This window comes from Ciconia boyciana, chromosome 3 (assembly GCF_034638445.1).
Source record: "Ciconia boyciana chromosome 3, ASM3463844v1, whole genome shotgun sequence".
Classification (NCBI taxonomy): domain Eukaryota; kingdom Metazoa; phylum Chordata; class Aves; order Ciconiiformes; family Ciconiidae; genus Ciconia; species Ciconia boyciana.
Window position 1 is genome coordinate 115047892 of NC_132936.1, and position 16871 is coordinate 115064762.

Below are 16871 nucleotides of genomic sequence, written 5' to 3' on the forward strand. Positions count from 1 at the left end.
GTTGTACAGAGTGCTATAATCGGCGGCAGCAGCACACTGAGATTTCTGTTTGGACCACGGAAAGTTCTTATTTCTGCTTTTTTGTGTCAACAAACTCCTGTAACTTGTTGCAAGACATGGCTTTGCTTTCCATATCCCTAGCACTGGGTGTGCCGAGAGGCTCTGGTGTCTTTGTGGTACCTCGCAGATGTGAGTAAAACTATGTTCACTTTGCAAGTATGCTGCAAATGCAACCAACGGGTCTAGAGTCCTGCAGGAGTGGGTGAGATGCACTGAATTGCAAGTGCAACAGTGAAAAATGTGCCCAGTTTCTTCAGTCCAAGAAGATGCTGACGGTATCTGATTGCTTGTCAGGCTTGTAGGTAAAAGCTTATGAGTCGTTTTACTCTCTTCTCCCTCATCAGGCCCAGCAGCCTCAGCAGCAGCCACCGCAGCAGCAGCAGCAGCAGCAACAGCAGACAACTTCAAATAAGCGGCCCAGTAACAGCGCTCCCCCACCAACCCAGCTGAATAAGATTAAGTATTCGGGGGGACCCCAGATTGTGAAGAAGGAGCGCCGGCACAGCTCTTCTCGCTTCAATTTGAGCAAAAACCGGGAACTGCAAAAGCTCCCAGCCCTTAAAGGTAAAGAAGCTGGAGGTGGAGGTGACCTGCATGACAAGCTGTGCCTTCTCCAGGCAGAGTGCGGTGGTGTAAGGGCTCTTCCCAAAGCAACCCTGGCAGTGTCCTGCTAATCTCCTGCCAGCAGTGCAGCAGGGATGGCTCTGGGAAAGGTGCTTGGCTTGACAGCAGGTTGAGAATTGATGGATAGCCTAAAAGAAAAGGAGGATACTCAATGTGAACTTCAGTACTTACCTTCCCATTTGAACTGATTTAAACCCTTGTGCTTATATGTACGTAGGATTGCCTCAGATTCTTCAGCAGGTTGTGCAGGAAGGTGAAGTGCAGAGACCTTGGTGCACACTGCTCTTGGTTCCTACAGCCACCCATTCCTGGGAGAGGACCAGGCCTCCTCCTCCTCCTCCTTGTGTTTCTATTGCAAATTATGGTAGTGCTGTTGAACTTGTCCACGTTAGGGCAATTATCCAGCATTAGCAGTTAGTCTACATAATGGTGCAATTAAACATGACTTAAGTGCGGACAAGGAGAAAGCATTTTCAGCAGTCACTCAGCCAGACCCGTTGCTGACATTGCTCACAGAAGTAGGCAGTCCTCTTAGGAAGGGCGACTGCCTTGCAGCTCAGCAGCTGTTCTGCAAGCAAGAGGTAAGTTTGCCTGATTGGCCTTAGCAGTGTATAGTTTCCAGTGGCAACATATCAAAAAGAGAATGCTGTTAATATAGGACCTCTGCCACCTTGGCCCCTCTCTTCTGGTCTGCTCTCTGGGGGGAGGGTTAGCCTACAGTGTGCTCTGCCCAGCTTCCTTTGTGACTGGGGTGCAGGGCGTGGGTGTCACTGGTCTGTGATGGGAGCTAGTTAAGTGAGTTCCTTTTCCAGTGTACCTTGTACTGGGAAGGGATCAATGCTTATCAGATCAGAAACTGCTACCATGTTTGAAATCGCCTATGTGCTTCCATAGGACTATGGGATAGTTGCTCCAGAGGCCTTGCAATCCCTCTGCCTCCACTGTCCCATCTCCATAGCAGGGATAACGCTGCCTCTCCCTCTTCTCCCACGAGCTCAAGGGGAACTGTGATGGGGGAGGGGGAATGCAGGACATGGAGCAAACCATACTGATACCTGGGCAAACCAGGAAGATGTTCTGCCTATCTCCAAGGACAGAATTCCCTGCTTTCTCTGACAGATGCTCCTCCACACGAACGAGAAGAGCTTTTCATCCAGAAGCTGCGGCAGTGCTGCGTGCTTTTTGACTTCATCTCTGACCCCCTCAGTGACCTGAAGTTCAAGGAGGTGAAGCGAGCAGGTCTCAACGAGATGGTGGAATACATCACACACAACCGTGATGTTGTCACTGAGGCCATCTATCCTGAAGCTGTTATCATGGTAGGGCATGGGGCCAGTATGTGCTTGTGTGCCAAAGAAACAGGGACTGTTCAGAAGCATGGAGGGGAGGAGGGGATAGGGATTTGTCAGAGAGAAGTGTGACCCCAGTCCTACCCATTCCTCATTACCTGCCCACCCCCAGAAAGAGAAGAAGGTGGGTGATGCCAGTGCCTGGTGTAGGGAGAGGTGGAAGCTCTTGTCTCTGGCACAGACCACTTGTGGAGTTTGTATGCAGACTGTAAACCTACAGCCTCTAGGGAGGGATCTGTTTGTGGGCACAGCTATGGCAAATCGCAATGTGTTGCTCTGCAGTGAAGGATTTGCTACGGGGAGGACCATCATGAGGTGCAGGGATGTCATTCATACACCTTTTCACTCACCTCAGTTTTCAGTGAACCTCTTCCGGACACTCCCACCATCATCCAATCCCACAGGCGCGGAGTTTGACCCTGAGGAAGATGAGCCTACATTAGAGGCTGCCTGGCCGCACCTTCAGGTGAGGAGGAGGGGGGGATATACATCTGGTGAATTTATCTCCATGAAGTCGAGCACCCATGTAGTACTGGAGCCTGCCAGCCCTGCCGCTGGCTGCTTTCCCAGCCTGCAAGGGTTGCTGGTGTTGGGATGGGGAGAGACCAGGCCTGCCACCCATGGGTCAGAGGTGGCTTGCAGGCAATGGAGACAGCAGGGGTGTCCTGGAAACAGGCTGATAACTGTGTGCAACATTCACCTGCAGATGGCTGTGGTCCCATGTGGCCCTGAGGGAGGCTGGGAGTGAACACTTTACTGGGAGTGAGGGAGTTGTGCCATATTGCCTATGTAAGAAGCAATTCCCAACAGTGCTAATGTCCCTCCTGAAGGCTCGAGAGCCCTCATCCTCTGGGCTTCAGCAGCATTGGAGACAGCACCCCTGTCTGCTTCAGCGTTCCTCTCCTTGCCCAGCTCTTTGGGAGGCACATGGGGGAAGAGGACTGCTTGCTGCCAAAGCAAAGCCTGTGCTGGCACCTGCTAACATGTCTCCTGTATGCTGGATGTAATTCAGTTGCATTAACTGGGAGCAAACATTTGATGAGAAAAGACAGGGAACTGGAGAGGAGGAAGAGGGGAAGGGAGCCAAGGATCTTTTCATTAGGCTGTGTGTCCTGGGAAATAGACTTTAAGACAAACTAGGTGAAAAGGATTATGAAAGCAACAGTGAGCATGGTTTAGCAGAGCTCAGCAGTGGAAATCAGGAGGTAAGCTTATGGGGGTCTCCCCAGGCACTTGCACAGGGATGTGTTGTCAAGCAAAGGCAGAACAAGATGCCAGACACTGCAGAATGAAGCAGAAAATACAGAGAGGAAATAAGGTGCAGTTCTGCAGCAGTGGTTCATCACTTCTCACTGCTGCAGTTGACATAGGAATGTGAGCATCGATAGAAATGGCGTGTCTTCAGCACCAGAGTGCTGTGAATGCTAGGAAACATTTGTTTCTCAGGGTTAAGTCAGCAGCAGTGAGCATGGATTTGTGGCAAGTGTGTGCTGAGTTTTTTGGTCATCACCTCATTTTTTTCTGTGCTACTGTCCTTGGCAGCTGGGCCCTACCTGTGGATGGGTGGCCCCATAGCTCCTTCAACTCCCGAGTCAGACCTTTGGGACGCAGCACTTTTGTTTGGCCTAGTGGCCCCTCAGAAGCGCTAGGCATGGTCAGCCCTGGACTCATCCCTCTAGGAGGACAGCAGGACCAGAAATTGCTGTTTCAGCACTGACAGCCTACTTAAAGCAAGCTGCCCTTTGTTGTCCAAGTGGGACACAGCATGCAGCTCGCGTGGCTTACTGGGGCCAAGCCAATCTGGAGTCAGCCCCCAGGAGGCAGAGGGCACAACATGTTTTCCTGGGGTCCGTTTCATTTCTCTGCTTTTCTGTTCTTCCTTGGTGTGTCTCAAGGGCTTCCAATGAAGCCTGAGCCTTTGCCATCTCCTCTGGAGGTTTCTGTTCTCTATAGAGACATGGGCTGAAGGTGGGAGAAGAGTTTCCCAGGCCTAGTGTCTTCATCTGAGTAGGTGGCTGTTGTCTTTGGTGGGACTTGAGGTGACGAGATCTCGTGCAGACTTGGGTGGTTATGTGCCACTGGCCCCCTGCCCATCAGAGCAAGGGCAGCTGAGTTGATCCCACTGGGTGGGGAAACACAGGTTCCTGTGTTTTCTGTGCTCCCATTCAGGCTTCCCAGCCTTTCCTCAAATCCTTAAGGATAAGGAAAACATTTAAAATCTGAAGTAAGCACTGGTGAGAGGATGGGGGGGATTTCTAAGCGATCTCTCCTTCTCCCTCCATAGCTGGTGTATGAGTTCTTCCTCCGGTTCCTGGAATCACCTGACTTTCAACCAAACGTAGCCAAGAAATACATTGACCAGAAGTTTGTACTATCTGTAAGTAATCGTTGCCCCTGCCACTGTGCACCACCTTTATGAAGGACCTGCAACAAATTTTGGTCAAGGTGTTATGCAAACACTCCAGCTTCATCAACAGGTGCTTGATGATGTGGGTTTTCTTTTTTCCTTGTCTAGTCTTGAATGAGCAGCCAGAATTCTCTGTGCAGGGCAAGAGTGTGTGCAAGCTGTAGTCCCTGGAACTCATCACTCGTTGTACAGGTGGAGAGGGGCACTGGGGACCTTGCAGGGGAAATCTGGGGACACGCAACTTTGTAGAGTGTGCAGGCCATCACTGTGCTTCTGAAGACGAAAGAAGTGCTGATGGTTCCAGCTTGTGACTAGGAGGCTGCATGTTTCAGGGAAGCAACCACTGTGCTCAGGGTGCCAAAGGCATCACTCAACTGAAAGAGCCACTTTTGCTGAGCAGAAGCAGTGCCCAGTGTTGCTGGTAACTTTGTCCAGACAGGCAGTATGCAAACACTGACTGAATTTCTCTCCCCACAGCTGCTGGATCTCTTTGACAGTGAAGACCCCAGAGAACGAGACTTCCTAAAGACTATTCTGCACAGGATCTATGGGAAGTTCCTGGGTCTGCGAGCATATGTGAGGCGGCAGATCAACAATATATTTTACAGGTGAGATGTTTCTTAGTGCCACTGGCCTAGTGAGTGAATGGGATAATCCAGTGAGATAAATTTGGGGCACTAGGCTGTGATTTTCTCTGATCCAGACTGTGATTAGCTAAGTGACTCAGTTATGTCACACTGCTTTGGTAGGGATAACAATCACTTGTGCTTAAGAGCAGTGAGGATATGATAGCACTGTCTTCAGCACACATAGCAAATGTTGGGACCTGTGAGCTTTAGCTGATCTGGGCGCCATGAATTTATTTGCTTCTATCTCTTACACCTTGCCCTGTCATCTTGGAGTTCTGTTATTTGCTAGGAAACTCCCCATCTCCAGCGTTTTTCCTTCCTTTTGCTTATCAAACTGTATCCAGTGTTTGGCAATGACCTCTCATTCTTCTTTTCTCTTTAGGTTCATCTATGAAACAGAGCACCACAATGGGATTGCAGAGCTGCTGGAAATCCTGGGAAGGTAAGGGCACTTTTGGAACTCCCAGAGGGCCCATAGTGAGTGAAACCTCCCAGCCCAGAGTGCTGCATGAGCTGTCAGTGCCCTCCTTCAGCAGTTCTTGCAGGAACCACCTCTTCCAGAGGATCTCAGTCTGACGAAGCACACAGTGGAAGTACTCTCCACCTTGCTGATAAATGCAGCCTTCTCCTCCCCAGATTTGTCTCCTGTTCTTCTGAATTTGAGTCCACTCACACTTGCTGTCTTGCCTCAGCAGGCAGTAGAAGAGTTCCTCACAACCCTGAGAAGCCTTAGCAGTGGGCAGCCTTCTCCATGGCTTCGACTGCCCTTCTGTTTGCAGCCCTCTCTTATGCCACCATCCTCCTGTTCTGTAAAGTACAAGCCTCGAGGACTGGGTTGCCTCTGTGCTGGCCTTCCCCAGACGTTCTGCTTAACTGTGTGGGGGCTCAGCCTGGCACAGAACAGAGCAGAGCCCAGGCCCCATCAGAGGCATTTCCCTGCCGTGCCTGCTGAGGAAACACTCTCGCTGAGCATGGTATGCAGGTTGGGCCCCAGCGACCACACTTCTTCTGGTGGGTGCTTTCTCAAGTGACTAATGAGAGCTAGGGCAAGCCACTGGTTCTTCTGAGGTGAGAGATACTGTATTTCTGCTGGGTAAAGATGTTAATGAGACTCTTGTGTCTTCTCAGCATAATCAATGGGTTTGCTTTGCCTCTGAAGGAAGAGCACAAGATGTTCCTCATCAGAGTCTTGTTACCACTGCACAAGGTGAAGTCTCTCAGTGTCTACCATCCGCAGGTGAGAAGTGCTTCAAGTTCCCAGGGCAGAATGTGATTCCTGCAAAAGCCATTGTTCAGGCTTGCTTATAGCTATTCACTGCGCTGCATTACTGTGTCGTACAAAGTTCTTGCTGTGAGACGTTTTGGGCTCTGCACTAGTCCCTTACTGCAGTGGTTTGTCCCAGCCTTGTGGTGCCTGGGCCTGTATGTATACGTGTGTGCTTTTTGCCACTGGCTGATAGGAGGGTATCCTGCCATTTCCTGCTGACTTAATGCTGTGGCCTGCTTTGCCTTTCTGTGCTGGAAGTTTGTGAAATATCGGGGCCCTGCTGAAACCAGAGAGGTAAAATTCTGAGCTGCAGTCGTCAGCCTGTGTGTGTGGTGTGTCAGCTGTTAGTCACCGCTGGATATGCGGAAAAATCAGTGTGCTGGGCTGCTAGGCTGGTATAGAGATTCATTTCTTGCAATTTAGAATACATAGTAGAGGAGTAGAGAAGATCAGGACTCAGGCTAGGAAGTGAAAAAGTATGGGTACTGAGCAGTGATGTCTGTTCTCCCAGCCTTGTTTTTATGGGGCAGGGCTTTGTGATAGTCAGGTTTGTCCCTTCCCATGTGTGCAGCTGTGCTTGCATTTGAATGTGTTGGCTGCAGACTGCTCTAGGTGGCTCATGTTTTATCCTTTATGCTGCATGAATGTCCTGAGCTCAGGCCCTGCCTGCTTGGTCTTAGAGCCTTCACTTGCTGTCAGAAGAACTGGATTCGTTTGGAGCTGCAACTGTCTGCTCATCACACACACTGTGGAGGGCATAATGTGACTTCCAGCCTAGGGTGGTGGTGGCACTTTAATCTCAGGTACACTTAAGGAAGCTCTAATCTTGCCATGTTTTTTTCCTACAGTTGGCGTACTGTGTTGTACAGTTCTTGGAGAAAGACAGCAGCTTGACAGAGCCAGTGAGTAACCTTGCTTAACCTCTGTGTGTCAGTCAAGTCCCAAAAAGCTTCACAGCTTCCTTAGAGTACAGCAAGGGTGAAAAAAGGCTAAAGAGGCTGGGAGTCAACTGGACTGTTTACTGGGTTTGCCTGGTTCCCTGTGGGCAGAAGGGGCTGTGCTGCTCATGTGCAGGCCTTTAACATTCTCTCCTGAAAGCTTCAGGAAGGTGGGCTATAGTCTTCCTTTGTGCTTCAGATCTTGGTGTAGCAGAAGGAACACTATACCAAGCTCTCCTTTCAGGGCAGAGCTTTCAGCTAGCGACAGATGCTGCAGAGACAAAACACATGGCCATCTGATATCTCATGGAACCAGCGTGATCTTGTGGGGGCCCTGAAATAGTAAGAGTTCACTCCAGACTGCCAGAGTTGTCTGAAAAACTGCGGGGATGAGGTTAGGGACACAAAGGTCTACTTAGGCAAGCCACTGTTCCTTGATGAAAGTATTCTCTTTCCTACTCTAGCATCAGTTTGCTACCTCCATAGTGTTAAGTCACATTGTAGATGCATTTGCCTTCAGGATGTAGTGCTGGGAAACAGCAGCTTCTAAAATGTGTGAGCAGTGTAGATGGGGACCTCACACATTCCGGTTACTGGCTGAACAGACCTGTAGTGTTAACCAGGCTATATGCCGGCTTGGCAGAGGGTGCAAGCAGGAGACAAGTGTTTCTCCACCCACTGCAGGCCAGGAAATGTCTTCTACAGAGCTGAGCTTCACAGCCTCAAAACAGCAGATGGCCAAAGAACGCGTGCTTGTGTCACTGTAGCAGGGAGCACCAGAAAGTGTGAGCATTTTAATGAGTAACGCTAGCTGAGGTCGTTCTGTTCTCTGGCTGAAATGTGTGCGTTCATGGTGAGCCTGACTGTGCTCAGTGGAAGCCAGTCGGCTGTTGTCAGCTTTCTGGCTCTTCAGCTCTGACACCAGCAGTGCTGAAGCAGACTTCTCAGCTTTTCCTTTAAATGTGGGTCCTCCATTTCCTGTGTTCCCAAAAGCCTGCTCTGAAACAAACTGCATAAAGTAGCTTCCTGATCATGCTGAGTACTTCCTGTGGCTGACATCCAGCCCAACAGCCTCCTGCCAAAGCACTTACTGTAGGGTGAGGGAGAAGAGAGAAATGGAAATCTGTCAATATTTCCAGAATTCATTTTGCAGCTTATTTAAATAGTAAAGCTCTATAGCTCATCACTGCTTCCTGGGTGATGGGTTAGTGGCCCCAGGATTAGAGACTCAGGTCTGGTTTGGTGCTTGTGGTAAGCCGTGGGAAGATCCAATTTCATTACCTTCAGTGTGTATTGCGTTGGGTCTCAGCCAGACATACCAAGGCCATATCACCACAGGTTGTGTCCTATTGAAGCATCCTGCTTGTGAAGGTTTTGAATAGACGCCTGAGATGACTGGGGTTATTGAAGTCTTGAAGAATTACAGGGCCTGTGCATCAGCAAGGCTCTGAATGCACTAAGAGATGTTGCCACCAGTGCTGGAAGGAGGCCAGATCACTCACTAGGTCCACACTCATTTAGAGTGGGCCTCCCAGAAGCTTGCTCAGCAAGGCTTGACATGGTAGCTCTTGTGTTAACGGCAGTCTGAATGACTGCCAGGTGAGCAAGGCCTCAGATGTGCTCAGCAGTAGCAAAGACAGACTCGACACACCTCACACCACCTTAGCTGTAGGAGAAATTATGTCTGAGTCACTGAAGCTAACTCTTGCCTGAATGGCAGACCTGAGTAATGACAAACACTGAGGATACCAAACTGTTGGCTTCTCAAGCCTTGAGTTGGTGGAAACATAATGCTCAGATGTTTCTAATCTTGCTGTTGCATTGCCCGCTACTGTCCCTCCACTGCTGTGAACTTCCTCTTGAGTGCTGGCTTCAGGATCGGGTTGCTGAAGTACACAGAGTTTGAAAGAGCAACTCCTACTGCCAGTTGTGTGTGAATCTAGTGTCCACAGAGTTAGCATTTCTGTAAATGCTGTACCAATGGCTCTAACAGAGTGAAGGTCCGCAGGATCTTGGATCCTGCCTTTGACTGTGTCTAGAAGCAGATGGGTAGGGAAGGAAGCAATATTAAAAATAAATTAATAAAATCAAGTGGGATATAGCCCTTCCCCTAGTATATTCTTCCAGTATCTTGTAAGCAATAGTTTACTCAGCCAGAAATTGCATCTGCATTGTCATATTTAATTATCACCATTAGGTGTACCCTCCATAAACTTGTCTACTCCCTTCTGGAGTGTGTTTGGACTTTGAGTCTCCACAAAGCCTTGCAAGAATGAGCTCCATAATCCAATTACTTCTGTGTGAAATGGTACTTCCTTTTCCTTGTCCCAAATCTGTCCATTGCATTATTTATTGGGTGCTCCCCAGTGTTCAAGTTCTGTGGTGTATTGAATAATGATTCCTCAGCGACCTTCTCCATAGCATTTCCAATTTTACTAGTTGATCTTCCATGGTTGCTCTGCACCATCTGCCAGCCGCTGCCCACTCTGGTTTGAGCCTTCCGTGTTAAGCCGTGTTTGGGGAAAAAAAGTGGTTCTAAGCTTTGTGCTTGTAGTACAGAATTGTAGCAGCCTGGGCAGTGCTGCAGTGTTGCGTGTAACTTGGCAGAGTTTGGGCTTTTCTCTTCTTTCTTCCCTGGTAATCCACCCTGACTTTCTGAGAAAGTCTATTCTGTTACTTCCTCCTCTCTGCTGTTGTGACCAGACTCTTAAAAATTTATTTCACAGCTGGTGTTAACTTTCAGCCTCTAACACTGTCTCTGTACCCTCCCCACTCAGGTGATTGTGGGCTTGCTGAAGTTCTGGCCGAAAACTCACAGTCCCAAGGAGGTGATGTTTTTAAATGAGCTGGAGGAGATCCTGGACGTGATTGAGCCATCTGAGTTTGTGAAAGTTATGGAGCCCTTGTTCAGGCAGTTGGCCAAGTGTGTCTCCAGCCCACACTTCCAGGTGGGTTGCAGCTCAGGGAGGGGATAGGGCACTGTCTTGTAACCTGCTTGGCATGTGAAGGTGACACCACAGCTTTTGGGCTTGTCTTTGTGGATCAGTGGCACATGGAGGTGTGACCAGGGTGAGTATTGGGGTGACATGTGGTGGGAGGTGGTGAGAATCCTCACCACAAGCACAGAGCAAGCTCATCCAAAGAGAAAACAAAGCGGATCGGTGTAGCCCCTCCTGCTGCACTGTGCTATTCAGCACCATGTATTGCAGCAGGCTGGAGCTGGAGCAGAGGTGCTCTGCCACCTCCTGTTTTGGCTAGCAAACATAGAGGAGATCCATCCAGTGTCACCCTGTTGCAGTGAAACCCAGCTGGCTGCAGTATTGGGGGAGGCCAACCAAAGAAACAGTGTGCAGAGAAGGTACTTTGTATTATTCTGGTGTAGGTGGTAAAGAGTGAGGTATACTGAAAAAGTGCTAGAGTCTGCTTCTTCCTTGTTCCCACTGAAGGGAAGCTGGCTGTAGTACCAGGCTAAAACAATCTCTGTGGCTGGTAGTCTTAAGGTTTAAAATATCCAGGGTGGTAGGACCTGCTAGTAGCTCCTAGCAGGTGTTCTTTGCTCACTGGTTTAGGTTGCCATGAAGAGTACTCTGGAAGAAGGTAGCTTGCTGGTGAAACACGTGCCTGACCCAGGTATGGGTGGGGTGTTAAATAGTGACATAGCCCTCCCCCAGAGTGAGTGTGACTGCACAGTGAGGCAGACTGGCTTCAGTCTGTCTTTTGGTACAGAGAGGTACAAAGTCATGTATTTAGAAGCCAAAAATGAGGTCAGTCTAGGTCATGTGCATATATAAAAGATCACTGTTTCCTGGAAAGGACTAGGGGAGCCTGATGGAAACCAGCTGGACATGGATTACTGGTGCAGTGATGGGAGCAAAAGGACTAACATGACCTTTGGGTGTGGAAGGAGCTACCATAGGGAACTAAGGAGCTTGAATAAAGTAGGGTAAAGGCTGGAGGAGAGGCATCCTGTACTTGATAGCAGCCCTCATCTGCTGCCAACTCTTTACAAAACAAGACTGAAAAACCTGGAGAAGGTGCAAACACTTTACAGCCTGAGAAAATTAACCCCAAAGGTGTCCCATACAGTCAGGCTGAACAGTCTCTGTGTCTGCAGCTTGTCTGAGAGCAAAAATAGGAATTGGCTTCTTGGCAAGTCTGAACACCTTGGTGGGGGAGAGTTTTCTCTGAGTGGATTGTGTGTTAATCTAGCAGACAAAGGCTTAGCAATATCTAATAGCTGGATACCAAAGCTAGGTAAGTGAACACAAGGTGAGTTTCACTTTGTTTACTCACGTGGAACAAAACATTAAGGGGATATAGTGAGTTCTCCATCATCTGAAATATAAAACTGAGACTGGATGTCTCTCTTCCTAGGTTTTCAAGCCATTCTCAAGCTAGCACTAAACACAGAAATTAGCTTGGTGATGTGCATTGCCCAGATTTGTGGTTAAATATGAAGAGTTGTGGTTGAATCTATCACTATGTGGACACTCGTTAGACTTGTTTGTCTTGTTAGAGCAGGATGGCTGCCCCAAGATTTTCTATGTTTTCACCCTTACTAAATCAGGGGGATGAACTGTGGGCCTGGTGACTGAAGCATGCTCCAAAGCCCAGAGGGACTCTGTTGTGGGGAAGGCCAGGGAGGAATGGGAGGAATGGAGCATTACAGAGGACAGTCTGAGGAAACGAAGGAGACTTGGAGATAGTCTGAGCTGGGACCTGGAGTGGATGACATTACTGTCCTCAAATGTTGTGTGAAGGGTGTTGGAGTCATCAGTACATCGACGGTAGGCTTGCCTAGTCAAGAACGTGAGGTTTTCCCCAGGAAAGTGAGAAGTGTCTGGCAGAGGCTAAGGGAAAGAAAGCTGGGCAGCAGGGGTGAATGGCCTTGTAGAAGTTGGCGGTCAGCCCTGCTGCCTGTGCTGTGGGGAAGCATTTGCTCCTTGGCTGGGTGGTGGCAAGCTCTGGTCTCAGCACTGCACAGTTTCCCTGTGCACCACAGGTGTTACTGGAAGGAGCCTCTCCAAGGATGGCTTTCTCTCCCACTGCAGGTGGCAGAGCGAGCGCTATACTATTGGAACAACGAATATATCATGAGCCTGATCAGCGATAACGCAGCCAAAATTCTCCCGATCATGTTTCCAGCGCTCTACAAGAACTCCAAGAGTCACTGGAACAAGTAGGTCTTTCCGCATGCCCTGGCACTTGCTGTGCATGCAGGATTGCTTGACCTACTAGCGATCTTGGGGCATGCTGCTACAGTGCAATGACGCATGGCGCTCGGTGACACCAGGTGCTGAGCCAGAGGGGTTGTTAGTGGTGTCAGCATGGAAAAGTGCCACAGCAGACCACAGTGGCCTGCTTCTGCAAGGGGTCAGGCACCTGCAATGACCTTCCCTGGGGCCATTGAGTCTACCCAGAGTTTGATACCTGCATATCACTAATGCTGCTGGTCTCTTGGAGGTGTGCAGTAGGTATTCCAGCTGACTTCTGGCTGCTCGTTAACTAATGATCACCCATATGTTCTCCATGACCAGAGATCTTGGCTAATGCAGTGCCTGACTCCTTGAGTACAGGAAGAACGGAGAAAGCAGAACTAACCGGGCAGATGTTCCATGTCAAATTATTGCCCTCTGTGTCTGATTCCTCAATTCTAGTCTGTTTTATGGTTCTCCCATCAACTTCCTTTCTTCCGACTGCCTCTCCAGTCACTAACCTGCCTTACCTGGTTAATTCAAGTTGTAAAACTCACTTCCTTTTAATGAATTAGCTGAAAATACTCAGTCCACAGCCGAGATCCTAAAATCTTCCAGCAAAAAGCACAAGACAACAAAAAGCCCTTATCTTCCCCTATTCTAGAGGGTGGAAAAAAGCAAAATAATTAATTCTAGGGAGGCTGGGCGAGTCCAGGGCTTAGGAGTGTACTGTGGTAGCAAAGACAGGGTTGTGAGGTGGAACTTGTTTGCAGACAGCTCCCCACTGGTCTGCTGTTTGACTGCTTCCTTCTCTTCATTGTATCAGGAAGCACGAACTTGAGCCACCGGTCAAGGGTGCTCTAAAGACTGGTGGTAGGCACAGCCGTGCAGACATGAATGCACATAGCATGTGTGCACAGGCATATGCATGTGCAGACGGGCACATACATGCATGCACATATATGTATGATGCATGTGCACATATGCACGTGTGCGTGCAAACAGATGCACACAGACTCACTCTCACTCAGTGTTACTGTCCCTCCTGATCAGGGTTCAGAAAAGGACTTTATGTTCTTGTCTGAAGCCCTTCACCAGTTCTGTTTCCTTCTTGCACCAGTCAAGATTCATGATTCTGCTGTTTCTGTCTTTTCTTCTTGTCTCCTTCCCAGTAGTATGGCAGAGGAAGTCCTGAAGGTGTTTTCCTCTTATTTCTCCTTGTCTTTGTTTTAGCACTAGCCACATCTTCTCAGGGCAGGTTGAGTACCTCAGATTCTCCTCTTCCCTCCCATAGCTCGTCTACTCCAACGCTTTGTCAGACAGCCTGCATAAGTCCAATAGGGCTGTAGCTCTCTTCCTTATTCCATCTGTAGAGCTGGCGAGGCACAGAGCTTCATCTACTGAGTCTCTCATCTTTTGCCTCTGGGTCAGGTATTCCAGAGACAGCTTCAATACTTGTTTTTATTCCCTGGGAGAGTTCTTGTCCCAGAGAGAGCTCACACACAGTGCAACCTATCCATAAATTGCTGACATGAAGTTGGCTTTTCTTCTGTGGTATTCTTTGTGCTGGTTCCCATCTCTACAGGGCTGCTGAATGTCTGCCTTTTGGGCAACTCGGTGACAAAGCTCATGACTGAATACTGGGCAGCCCAAAAAAGTAATTGTGTATATGCGAGGTGAACTGTGGGAGGCACTAAAGCTAGATTAGGTAAAGCCCCCTTGAGAACAGCTCTGAGCAGGTCCCTCCCTTTCCAGTTTCTAACTACAAGAAATAAATGCGTGAATGCGTATTTTTGCACTCATTAGTCTGACCACAGTAGAGCAGACCTGTCCCAGTGGTCTCCTCTTTCTTCTCCGTCTCTTTCTCCCTGTGCAATAGTCTGCTGTGTTTGTAGAGGGCGTTTTCCCATGCTAAGGGCTGAGACTGTGTGAAAATCTTTTGTCACATTGCTGTAGTATATGAGTTGCTGCTGCTGTTAGCTCTTGTCTGTGCTGCTGGTGCTAACTCAGGGCTGAGAATCTGGAGGATACCACCATGACTTGTTTTCCTTTCCTCATTTCTTTGCAGGACGATCCATGGGCTGATCTATAATGCACTGAAGCTGTTCATGGAGATGAACCAAAAGCTTTTTGATGACTGCACGCAGCAATACAAGGCAGAGAAGCAGAAGTGAGTAAGAAAGAGGTTCCTGCCAAGTAACTTGAGCTCATCCTGGAGTCTCCTTGGGGTACAGTAACAGATGGCAGATGCCAGTAGGCAGAGGGGAAATGGAAAGGTGGTGCAACTCATTTTGTCAAAAAGTAGGATTCCTCGGTAATAACTATGTGTAGGGATGAGAAGAGGTAAAATGTGTGCCTGATAAAAATCCTTTCAGTTCTGCTGAAGCAGGTAGTTTGGAACAGAGTTTGCTGGGTCATGAGGAAATAAATTGCAATGTAGAAGATACTCAGCTTTGCAGAGACACTTATGCTCTGCCTCGGCAATATTTACCAGTTTGTATATGTCATAGTGACGCCAGTGGAATTCTGCTGCTTTAGAAAGACTTTTCTGAAGAGCTTTGCTGCAGTGAGCATCATGGCATCTTTTATGCCACAGGACGCTTTCAATTTTCCAGTAATAAAGATGGAATAATACCTGGAATTTCAAAGAGCAAATGGTGGGGATAAAATCTGAGCTCAGCAAGTACCTGTGCCATGATGCCTTGAAGAAGAAAAAACTCCCCTTTTTCTGCTTCCTTGTGCTGGTTTTGGTGCTTGTATGACTTGCCTTGGTGAGCTGAGTCAGTTCAGTAAGCTAGAAGGAAACTTTTTTCTTTTTTCCTGGGTCTGTTTTCTGCTGACTTAGTGACATAAAATAGTGCTTCTCATTCCTGGATGAGCCAGGGCTGCTACAACGGGGGCGGTGGGGAGAGCGGGACTAACCCTTGCTGGCAGTGGGGAGCTCTGGGATACACTCAGTTGTTTTGTGAAATAGTAATCAATAACAAAGTTGAGATATGAATCAGAGCTTGGGTAACCTGCATATGGAGAAATTAAGGTTTTGTTAACATCTAAATTGGGAGCAAGCAGGATTTTTTTTCCAATTCTAGGGCATTTGTGAAGCTCACAATGTCTGCACATATATTTTAAGTCACAGTGACAGCACATTTACTATGAGATCTACCTGGTGTTCCATCAGGAGCTTTTTCTACCTGTTTAGCTCCTACCCATGCTGACCTGCTGAGGGTGACTGTTCCCAGCATTGGTGTGTGGCTGATGGATGATTGTTCTGGAAAAGGTCAACAAAGCAGCTCAGAGCTGTCCAAGAAATGGATGGGTAGAGCTGCACTGTTTTCTGCTCACATTAAGATGATATTTTTCTCTAGTGCCTCTCTGCCTAATTATGCTTCCAAAACCCTTGTGTTGGGTTTTTATCAAGGATATACCTTTTGCTCTCCTGAGTAACCAAATTTGGTAAAATGTCAATTGAAACCTTGGTGGGCGGGATGTAAAAATGTCTTTTAGCAGCTGAATCTGAGATGAGTTTACCTACAGTGAGCATGATATAATTCCTCAGCTAAGTGGGATTTCCCTGCCACAGGGACCCAGCTAAGGAGACCTTTCTGGGCGAAAACAAGAAGGCTCAACTCTGCTGTCACTAGCACAGCATTAGCAGCTGTTCCTGGCTTGAGAAGTGTGAAAAGGTCCCCCTCTGAAGGGATGCTTGAGCTGGGAGAGAAAGTTGTGAAAGGTCTGTGGGGACAGGCTGGGAAACAACTAGAAAGGGAAATTGGTGGCAGAAGGGAATGGGGTAGGACAGCAGGCTGGGGGGGAAGAGCAGCTTGTCTGGGCAAGGGGGTAGAAAGGAGGTAGAGACTTTGGGCAGAGGTACAGTTTGGGGATGGTGGTGGTAGTGTTATTCTTAATGTCAATGGGTAGTAGGAATGAGATGGGCAAAGGGAACAAATTAGAGGAGAAGTGAGGAGATTGGGGTTTGTTGGGCAAGGGGCCTGGGACTGGACAGGATGTAGAGCAATGGTGGGGGAAAAGAGCATGCACTTGGGATGATGGATTAGAAACCTGGGTTTACTAGAGCAGTATGCCTGAGTTCTTTGCTGAAGTCCATTGTGAAAATGTCATCTTTTCCCTCCATGTCTTTTAAAATATCCAAGAAATATAAGGAAATCCATGCACACTTAACACTGCGGCTGCATGTTCTGGTGTGTAGTAGAATAAGTCATTGCTGGAATGAACGGGGTTAGAAAAAGCATGTTTCACAGGCAGGAGAAAATGTTGTTTAGCGGTGTCTCCCCGGTGGAATGAGACTGTTTTGTAGCTGAAGAGTCTGCCTTAGAGTTTGGGGTGCCATTCCTGCACTTTCCCTACCTGCTCTTCTTTCCACAGAGTGCTGCGACCTGCTCTG

At 48.4% G+C, this 16871-nt stretch overlaps 1 protein-coding gene across 3 annotated transcripts in view; it reads left to right on the forward strand.

Annotated features, from left to right (window-relative positions):
- PPP2R5D (protein phosphatase 2 regulatory subunit B'delta) overlaps nucleotides 1-16871 on the forward strand; it is a 28579-nt gene that overhangs the window by 7556 nt on the left and 4152 nt on the right. For all 3 annotated transcript variants that reach the window (XM_072857173.1, XM_072857174.1, XM_072857172.1), the window contains 11 exons: nucleotides 405-624; nucleotides 1804-2003; nucleotides 2389-2499; nucleotides 4318-4410; nucleotides 4918-5048; nucleotides 5452-5511; nucleotides 6198-6306; nucleotides 7185-7238; nucleotides 10052-10222; nucleotides 12326-12453; nucleotides 14538-14639. In XM_072857173.1, the coding sequence (XP_072713274.1) occupies nucleotides 405-624; nucleotides 1804-2003; nucleotides 2389-2499; nucleotides 4318-4410; nucleotides 4918-5048; nucleotides 5452-5511; nucleotides 6198-6306; nucleotides 7185-7238; nucleotides 10052-10222; nucleotides 12326-12453; nucleotides 14538-14639 (1379 nt within the window). The remainder of the gene's footprint in view (nucleotides 1-404; nucleotides 625-1803; nucleotides 2004-2388; nucleotides 2500-4317; nucleotides 4411-4917; nucleotides 5049-5451; nucleotides 5512-6197; nucleotides 6307-7184; nucleotides 7239-10051; nucleotides 10223-12325; nucleotides 12454-14537; nucleotides 14640-16871) is intronic.